This window comes from Galeopterus variegatus, unplaced genomic scaffold (genome assembly GCF_000696425.1).
Source record: "Galeopterus variegatus unplaced genomic scaffold, G_variegatus-3.0.2 Scaffold241, whole genome shotgun sequence".
NCBI classification, from domain to species: domain Eukaryota; kingdom Metazoa; phylum Chordata; class Mammalia; order Dermoptera; family Cynocephalidae; genus Galeopterus; species Galeopterus variegatus.
In genome coordinates, this window is record NW_007726352.1 from 203,726 (window position 1) to 214,005 (window position 10,280).

Sequence of the window (10,280 nt, forward strand, 5' to 3'; positions counted from 1 at the left end):
AGAAGGTCAAAATTTTTTTTTTTTTTTTTTTTTTTTTTTAAAAACAGGACGGTTAAGGGTTTTTTACCCCTTAACTTGGTTTTGTTATTTTTTTTCTTTTTTCTTGACCGGTAAGGGGATCTTAACCCTTAACTTGGTGTTGTCAGCACCACGCTCAGCCAGTGAGCGAACCGGCCATCCCTATATGGGATCCGAACCCGGGGCCTTGGTGTTATCAGCACCGCACTCTCCCGAGTGAGCCACGGGCCGGCCCAGAAGGTCAAAATTTTAATAGTAGTTATCTGTAGGTAGTCGGATTATATACCATTGTAATTTTCTTCTTTATACTCTCTGCATTATCCAAATTTTCTAGAAGAAACATGTATTTTTTAAATTACAAAAAGTTTTTTTTAGGGCCGGCCCGTGGCTCACTCAGGAGAGTGCGGTGCTGATGGCACCAAGGCCCCGGGTTCGGATCCCATATAGGGATGGCCGGTTCGCTCACTGGCTGAGCGTGGTGCTGACAACACCAAGTCAAGGGTTAAGATCCCCTTACCGGTCAAGAAAAAAGAAAAAAAAAAAAAAGTTTTTTTTTAAATAGTATGAGGGTACTCCGGAAAGTTTGTGGTCTATTCTTTAAACACAATATAAAGTGTGAATGCAGTCCCCCACTAACACAAATTATGCAGTCACGTTTCCTGCATTTGGGGAAATCGCAGGGGTCAGAACACCAGGAGTGCAATGGATGGAGCCTCACACTGGGAAAACCACCTTCGTGATAATGGTATCTTCCCTGCTAGGTAAGTATGCATAAACTTTTTGAAGTACCCTGGAATAGCCTGCAGGCCAAATCTCACGCATCTGTTGTTTTGTGTTTTGGCCCACAGCTAAGAATGGTTTTTACATTTTTAATTGGTTGAAACACGCAGTGCGCACACATACACACAGAGAATATGCAACAGAGACCTGAGATTTATGTGGCCCACAAAGTCTGGTCCTTGACAGATCTACACCAACCATTCTATTTTGAAGATGTGAAGACTCAAGAGTTTAACTGGCACTGCAGGAGTAGATCCAGGTTTCTTGACCCCTGGCTCTCCATCCAGCAGGGACTGGCTTATATTGGAGGCATGAATCTAGGTTGCATTTCTTGTTAAGCTTGAGACTTAGTCACTTCTTTGGTTCTGCTTTAGTTGCTTAGATTTTTTTTTTTTTTTTTTTTTTTTTTGTCCTTTTTGAGACCGGCCGCACTGCGTGCAGCCAGTGAGCGCACCAGCCATCCCTATATAGGATCCGAACCCACGGCCGGAGCGCTGCTGAGCTCCCAGCGCCGCACTCTCCCGAGTGCGCCACGGGCTCGGCCCAGTTGCTTGGATTTTTTAAGAAAATTTTGACCCTTCAACAATTTTCAAGACATCCTTTTTTGGGAAAAAAAATGAATCCTTAATCCTTTCTTTCTTTTAGGATCAATACTTCAGACTAATCAAGTAACCCTAATTGAGGATGAAAAGTTCTTTACAAAAAGATCCTGGCTAATAAAAGTAGAAGGAATGACTGAATCACCATCTTGCAACAATCATCAATGGATTAAAACCATTAGTTGGAAAGTTTATGTGGGACCAGATTGCATCATCTGAACCTACTGATCAATATTACCATCACTAAAAGTGAGCCAACAAGACATAAATAGGCTTCTGTACACACAGTAAATTTCAGGAAAGATAAAAGTTGCTTCTGGGGAGGCCGGCCCGTGGCTCACTCGGTAGAGTGCGATGCTGACAACACCAAGGCCCCGGGTTCGGATCCTATATAGGGATGGCCGGTTCGCTCACTGGCTGAGCGTGGTGCTGACAACACCAAGTCAAGGGTTGAGATCCCCTTACCGGTCATCTTTTAAAAAAAAAAAAAAAAAAAAAAGTTGCTTCTGGGGAGAAGGATATATATTTCATTATTCACCTTTTTGTACTATTTGAATGCATTATTATGTGCAGGTTGTACTTTTTGAATTTAAAAGGGATTTCAAAAAGTCCCTTTTCCTCTTATCTTCACAAACTGAAATATAATTTTAATAAATCAAGAGCATCATTTGGGAGAGTGTAGTACTGGTAACACCAAGGTCAAGGGTCAGATCCCCTTACCAGCCAGCCACCGAAAAAAAAAAATTAATTAAAAAAGTAAATAAATAAATCAAGAGCAGAGCAATATAGTTAAAAAGGCAACAAATCAGGAATTACTGTGCTGGTCATCTTATGTCCCTAAACCTGTTTGCTAATCTGTAAAATGAGAAGGCTTGATTAAATATGTTCATCTAAGGTTTTTTCTAGTTCTAAAATAATGAGGCTATACATCCTTTGTTACAGAAGACTAGGCTTCAGCAACTTCTTCCATTAATCTTTACTATAGTGCATTTTGTGGTTTGAGGTATAACATTGTAACATTTTAAGCTCTTGAGTATTTTATGATATGGATATCCACATGCCTCACGTGCCTTTTGTAGCTCAGTTACTGTACTACTCCTATTTATTAGCTGATAAGTCAAGAGTGGTGTAATACCTACCTGATTCCAGCAAACTCCACCTTCTGCGTAATATAGGCACATGTGCTGACCTATGGGAAGAGAGAGAAAGAGATTCAATATATCAAGGCCATGAAAAGCCAGAAACAAGGTCTCCTGGCTTTCTAATCCCTTCTAACAACCCAAAGTTCAATTAGCCTGGGAGTAATAGAGTTACCCCACAGGAAAACCTGCTGGGGCAGAACAGTAGGTGCTTAAGAGTTTGGCAAGTATAGACAATAGTAAAAACCAGGTGGATAATAAGTGTCCAGCTTCACAAATATATATATCTTCAAATATATTTACATATATATCTACATTTATATACTCATTTAAACATAGTACAGTTTATTCTTTTTATCCTTCATTTTAGAAAATGAAACACTCTTGGCACCAATAAAAATATGATTAAAAAAATAATAAAAAGAAATGAAACCCTCCTTCAACAAATAAAAAATAAGCAGATTTTTTTCCCCTAAAAATATACACTATATGGAAATTCTACCTATAATTTGTTGTTTCGTGATATGCAAAATCTCCAATAAGGAGAATTTTCAGTACGAACTCACAATTTTTCTTTTTTTTGGTGGCTGGCCAGTACAGGGATCAAACCCTGGACTTTGGTGTTATCATCCTCACTCTCTAATTAACTGAGCTAACCAGCCAGCCCTGGGCTCACGATTCTGATGAACTGACCATTTTAATTGGAAAATGTTCATTAAAACTAAATAAATAAGGAAAATGGGAGCAGGGTCCAGAAAAAAGCAGTCTGACCTGAAAGTCACAAGATCTGAATTCTATCCCGGTATCAATTGCTTACTAGCTATCTAGCCTCGGGCAATCACTTAACTTCTCAATCTCAGTTTTCACATCTATAAATTAGGGATAATAAATGCCTGTCCATAAGGAGGATATGTGAGAAGCAAATGAGATCAAGAGAAAATCTGAAAAGTAAAGTTCCATTCAAATGTAAAATAATAGCATACTTTCCCATTTAAACCTAAAATGCACAGTAAAAATCTATAACAATACACAAAACAAAGCTCAAAAAAACTATGAAGAAAAAAGAGAGTAGATGATACACAAGATGTTTATAATAATTGCCTGTACATTCTGGAATCAGAAATGATTTTATAGTCTTCTCCTTAGTAGGTCTCCTAAATCTCTATGATAAACTGAGATTTTTCATGTAATGGAAAAAGTAACAAACTTTTTAAAAAATCACATCTTACCAAACTTTTCTTTAGTCGCCACATATCCCCACGGCCGATGTACTGATCCTTGAAAGTTAATTCCACTAGGTCAAGGGTCACATCCTAAAAGAGATAATCAAATATATCTCTCTGCATTACTTTGCCACACTTTATAGTCATAAGATAATGACTGCTCACTATGGAAAAAAACTTTCTGCATAAAAGAAAACTATTGGAAGACCATTCAATAGCAGAACCCTGATAGAATTTTATCCTGCCAAAGAAGGCTTTCAGGTAGGAATAAGTCTACAAAAGATTCTACAGTAGCTGTATCACATTGAATGTAAAGAGTAGTAGAGTACTAATTCTGTATTTTAGTCTTGATTCTGGCACACAAACGTAACACTGAGCTATGTGATTCATTTCCCTATATAATATCAATAATACCTCTGGACAATGATTTTTACCTATTACAACATGACTTCTTGAAAAAAAATAAGAATACATAAAGAAATTTTAATATTTTATCAGCACCGCACTCTCCCGAGTGAGCCACTGGGCCGGCCCAGAAATTTTAATTTTTTTTTTTTTTTTTTTTTTTTTTTTTAAAGATGACCGGTAAGGGGATCTCAACCCTTGGCTTGGTGTTGTCAGCACCACGCTCAGCCAGTGAGCAAACCGGCCATCCCTATATAGGATCCGAACCCATGGCCTTGGTGTTATCAGCACCGTACTCTACCGAGTGAGCCACGGGCTGGCCCAGAAATTTTAATATTTTAATAGAAAATTTTACATGTAGTTTCATATACAGAATTTTATTAGGACAACCTTCAAAAAAAGGAATTTAAATGCAACCTACATACTACCTATAATCTAAATGACCTATATTTGAGCATACTTTTAATAGTCTAACACTATACTTAAGTAACTCACTATTTCCTTCGTGACCTAAACCTGAGTAATGGTGCTAATCATCCCCAAAAGATATTCAAGTCCAGAACAAAGACATACCTTAGGGTCTACAACATTCACATAGACATCTTGATAAGGTCTTAGTCGAAACACCTGAGTCACAGTCTGATCTACACTGATAGTTTCTGAAACAGAGAAGAAATCTGGATCAGATAACACATTTTGAAAAAGCAGGCAAACACATTCTAAGCTATAAATACTCAAACATTCAACAAACAACACAATCGGTCATTTGCCATAGGCAAGACAAGTTCTCTGCCTTCCAGGAGCTTAAATTTAAACAGTTCTCTGCTTTTCAGGTGAAATAAGACCTGAACCTAAGCAATTTAAAAAAGAGAGAGAAGGAGAGGAGAGGGCAAGGAAAAAAAAGAATTTAAGAAGCAACATAAGGGCCGGCCCGGTGGTGCACTGCTACAGTGCGCCACTTGGGAGTGCAGCGGCGCTCCCGCCGAGGGTTCGGATCCCACATACAGACCGGTTCCCGCTCACTGGCTGAGCGAGGTGCGGGCGCGACACTGAGGGTTGCGATCCCGTTGCCAGTCCTGGCCAGGTACGGGCGTGACACTGAGGGTTGCGATCCGTTGCCGGACACGAAAAAAGACAAAAAGGAAAAAAAAAAAAGAAGCAACATAAGAAAGTTCAAAGACCTGTACAAATTCAATGTTTGGAATGAAGGTACCAGAGGTAGTTAAGGAAGAAACAAACTTTTCAATGAGCCTTAAGTCTTATTGTAAGTAAGAAACATAACAGATGGCAGGAGCTAGGGTGAGTGTGTGAAGGACACTCTTAGGAGTCAGGTTTACAGAAATCTTAACTTTTAGGATTTGGGTTGCACAGAATGTTTTCCCATCAAATTGAAATACTAAGTTGTTGAATATGAGTGGTTGACATCAAAGCCCTTTAGAGCAACCCAAAAGTTTTTTGGGTTATTTTCTTAAGTACTGTTTAAGGAATTATCTCATTTATCATCAATTACATTTTGGTTCCTTGAACAGAATGGCATAGCCACTAGAAGAAAAAAAGGATTTGGATCCAGAATAAGTAAGCAGAATCATCACTTTGGTTCCACTTAGATAACAGTCTTACTGAGACTAGATTTCCTCACTTATTTAAGAGTAGTTGGGAGGATATAGATTACTAAAAGCTCCCAGTACAGTGCCTTGCACATGTGGTAGGCAATCATCAAAATACATTTCTTCACCCAGAGTACCAAAGTAGGCACTTAACAAATATTTTGTGAAAAAACATAGTATTTAGGAAAACATGCTTTACCAACAATTTTTTTGGAGTTAAGTATAAAGCTTCATATATTCAGATTAACTTTTCTCCTAACTCTAAACACAGATTGTTTCTTTGGTGCCCTCAAGATGCTGACAAATGAGATTCCTTGGTTTTGATATCTGACAATTTTTTTTAGAAAGACCACAATTTGATAAGAAGTACTTGTCCTCTTCCCCTGAGATTATAAAGAGAAGTTTCCTTCAGTTTCTAAGATAGTAAATTTCAAAGAAGAGAGATGTAGTTCTTACCTTTCTGTAAATCTTCTTTAAGAGACGTGACCTGCAAAAGCAGAGGGCTGGAAAAGAAAGCAACAAAGAGGTGGGATGCTATAAGCAGTAAATCCCCAGCTTTCTCTATCCCCTCCCCCCCACAAAAAGCAAACAGATCACTTTGGGTATATTATAATCTGCACAATAGAAGAAAGGTCCCTTAGAAACAAAGAAAAGAAATGGATAAATGCTACAGAATTTTTCACAGAGTTGTCATCTTGGCTTTAAAAACAAAAAGAGTAGAGCATTTAAAAATATTTACTGGTTTCTCAAATCCTAGCAGGCATGAGCATTTTCATCCAAAGGCAAAGAACTATCCTGCCCTTCAAGCCCATTAGACAAAATACCATTTAGAAGCAGCAGGCTGCGCAGCTCCCTTGATCTTAGTGATATGCTCACCTGTATTCATCATTGGGATGAGCAATCTCTACAATGTCTCCAAGCTTGATGTGAGGAAACACTTTGGGGTTCACGACTAGCTCATCATCTGAAAGACAATGCAGCAATCTCAAGTAGAAAACACATTCATTTGGGTGACAGGTACACTGTCATCTTCATGTTGTTCTCATGTTGGGTCCTCATAGCCCCATCAGGTTGGTATTACTACCCCATCTCACAGATGAGATTCCATTTTGAATCAAGGTTTAGAACAATTAAAGGATTTGCACAGGAACACCAAGCTAGAGAGTAGCTGAGTGGGACAGGGCTTAGGTACTTTTATTTCCAGAGCCTACGCTCTTTCTACTATCCCACTACTCCAAAGGAAAAAGCAGCCCCTGGTCTCTGGAAATTAAGCTTCTGAGACAGCCCTTCAGTACCTCAAATATCATGTGTTTGGCATATACCAGGAACAAAACAGCCTGGGTGCCAGAGATATAGCACAATCCCTTATGTTTATACTGTGTTCAAAGAACTTCCCAAAACACTGTCATGATGTGACCCCTCACAATAAATCTGTGGAACTAAAAGGAATAAGGAAATAACCTTGGAGATAAAGTGACTTGCCTAAGAGTAGATAGCTAGTAACAGTACAGCCAGGACTGATTACTAGTCCTGGGTTCCTTCTACCTAAAGCTCACCACCTCTTACATGTCATAAAAATCAAGCCAAATAAAATGGCTAGAACTTTGGAGGGCAGCACCTGATAAAGAAAAAACTTCAGATATCAGTTCACATTAGGGTCCAGTGGGACCCTTAAAATATAGGGAGGACATGGTTTCATATGTTTAGCTACCTCTGCCCGCCCTACCAGGGGTGGGGAGAACTCTCAATCATTACAAACTCAGGACCATAAAGACAGAATGACTGTTTTGCTGTTTTAATTTTAGGGAAAGTCATCACCTTTAATTATGCTAACACCATAACAAATAAGTATTGCCAAATTTCAAATATAATCAGACCCAACAAAAATTCAGCCCAGTAAAGCAAAGCATTGGGTTAACCCCAAATGGTTTGTTTTGTTTTGTTTTGTTTTGTTTTGTTTTTGCAGGGAAATGGGGATGGCTGGCCAGTACAGGGACCTGAACCACCCTTTACCTTGGTGTTATAACACTACACTCTAACCAACTGAGTTAGCCGGTCAGCCCTAATCCCAAATTTTATTTGGTATTATGTTTCCACTGACAGTTTTATGCCAAATCTCTGTGAAGCACCTCCCTCAACTTCCATAGTCTGAATCAAGCTTCCTGAGCACATATTTCGTTCTGCTTGGTTTTATCATTTCCTTTTTGCATGTCTCTCATCAAGGTGAAAACTCCTTAGGGACAAGGGACCTTGTCATATCCATAATCTTTACGTGTGTGAAACAGGTATACCCCTAGTAAATATTTGCTGATTATATTTTTATTTATGGTCCTACAGAAGACTGGGTACAACATCTAGCCATCTTTGTCTTGTACACATGAAAAGGTGGACTTGTATACATTGTATACACTATATATACTGTATCCTTGTATTCTTCTTTCTGCCAAAAGTAATTTCTGTGATCAATTGTACTCCACAAGAGGCTGGCCAGTTAACTCAGTTGGTTAGAGCATGGTGCTGATAACATCAAGGTCCAGGGTTGGATCCCTATACCAGCCAGCAGCCACCCTTCTTACCTCCACAAAAAAAATCAAAACCAATTCTACTCCACAAATGTTTAGGCAACATTAACAGCATACAAAGTATAGTATTAACAAGTCTGCATTTTAGCAGAAATTGTGTTTTAAATATAGTGATGCCTCTATATCCTTGTCCTAATAATTATAATGGCTACATGTATTGAGCACCAACCTTTTACTCTGCTAAATGCTTTACATATATCATCTCTGCTTAAGCTTCATAACACCCTATGATATAGAAACTATTTTTTTTCCTTTTTGGCAGTCCTTGCCCTCCAGAGGCTTATACATATATAACATAGGAGCAGATGCATACTAAAATACAAATTAAAAAAGACTTTTGTGTTGTTAATTCCAATTTCTGAAGTAAATAAGGTTGTGAGGACAGAAGGGAAAATTATTCCTTTACAAAAGAAAAAAAATCATACTATTAAGTGCACTCCTATTCTGCAGATTTATGGACTCAAGGTGGTAAGAGAAACTATTCTAAAGTCTTTGAATTTACAACTAAAGAGCTGACTAGGGGCTTGCCTGAAGTCACAGGGAAAGTTAGAGGCAAAACTGGTACTCAGATTCTGGTTTAGTGCTGGATAACATGCTGCATCCTGCCCTTTCTTCCTATGCCTAGGAGCCAAAGGTTCATGCTTTGATCATACCTGTTCTATGCACTTCTATGCTACTTCTCTCTCACTGAATTTAAAAACTGAAATACTATTTTAATTTCTTTTATCTGACAAACCAGTGCAGTGTGGAATTTTATGAAACATACTCATACATAATAAATTTGAAATAAATAACACAAATAAACGAAGGGTGGTAAACCAGCAACATTCACGATGTTCCTTAAAAGTGCAAATGCTTTTATCATTTTTTTTTTTTTTTTTTGGCGGTTGGCCAGTACAAGAATCCAAAGCAAATGCTTTTAGAAGGGGCCTATGCTCCCTGGTTCTACCACCCTCCTTGCCATATTACAGTTGCTGTTTCACTTGGTTAAGTTGCCTGTCTAGCCTTGATTGTCACATGAATAGGTGTATAATTTAAGACACACAAGAACCTCAGTCAGCTTACGCCAAAGACCAATCAATACTGACCACTGCCCCCAAAGCCCTTCTTGTGGATGACGAGTTTGTAGACCCTTGTTGTTCTCATCTTGTACTGCTGTTTCCTTCAGCTGTTCCAAGCTTGGGGCAGAGAAGTCATCTTGCCTGCCTGCCTGCCACTGAAACACAAACAAAAAGGCTAGAATGTCAGACTTTTTCTTGCAATCTCTCTTTTGATTTTAGGTCAGCAAAGATACTTGGTGTCGCTCAGCTGAGAGGTGGCGCCAATACTTAGATGAAATCACTTCTCCAATTACAAGGAAGGATGGAGAACAAATAACCACAGAATCTAGGAACTAAAGGAAATTCGGGCCAGGGTCTAGTCGAACCTTGGAGAAGATATTCTCTTTACCATATCCCTAAAAGGAAGACTTGTAGTGAATAGGGAACTCGTTACCTTGTCTTCATCTACATCAGTAACACCCAAATGTTAAAAGAGTTAGTCCACTAGAGGAAAGTGAGAGCCAGAGCAAGGGACTTGCCCAATGTCACTCAGAGACTGAGACACTCCCACCGTTCACGTTTCGCCAGCAGGCGATTACAAATAACAGGATGGCAGTGCTTCTTTCCCCGAACCTCTATCTGTACCAACTCTCAGCGGACCTTCCCGCTTCCATGTCACAGGTGAGGCTCAGAGTGGGAGAGAGACTTGTCCAAGGTCACACAGTGGGTTGGGGGCGGAGCCGGGATTGGAACCTGGACCTCTGTTCCCTCTCTCAAACCCCCCAAGCCCCAAAGCGGGGCTGGAAGCTCCACTCACCGGCAGCTCTGGAGCCGCTTCCCGCCTCAGGCCGGGGCCCCGAGGGCCAGACCCTTGCCAGATCCCTCGC

General features: G+C 39.5%; 1 protein-coding gene across 1 annotated transcript in view; it reads right to left on the bottom strand.

The window, feature by feature from the left end:
- The window catches only part of DEPDC5 (DEP domain containing 5), a 119,065-nt gene extending 108,785 nt beyond the window's left edge, over positions 1-10,280 (bottom strand). Inside the window, 7 exon segments of the mRNA XM_008566416.1 lie at positions 2,537-2,586; positions 3,766-3,849; positions 4,738-4,823; positions 6,228-6,274; positions 6,648-6,735; positions 9,442-9,569; positions 10,211-10,280. Of these exon segments, the coding sequence (XP_008564638.1) occupies positions 2,537-2,586; positions 3,766-3,849; positions 4,738-4,823; positions 6,228-6,274; positions 6,648-6,735; positions 9,442-9,499 (413 nt within the window). The 5' untranslated portion in view covers positions 9,500-9,569; positions 10,211-10,280.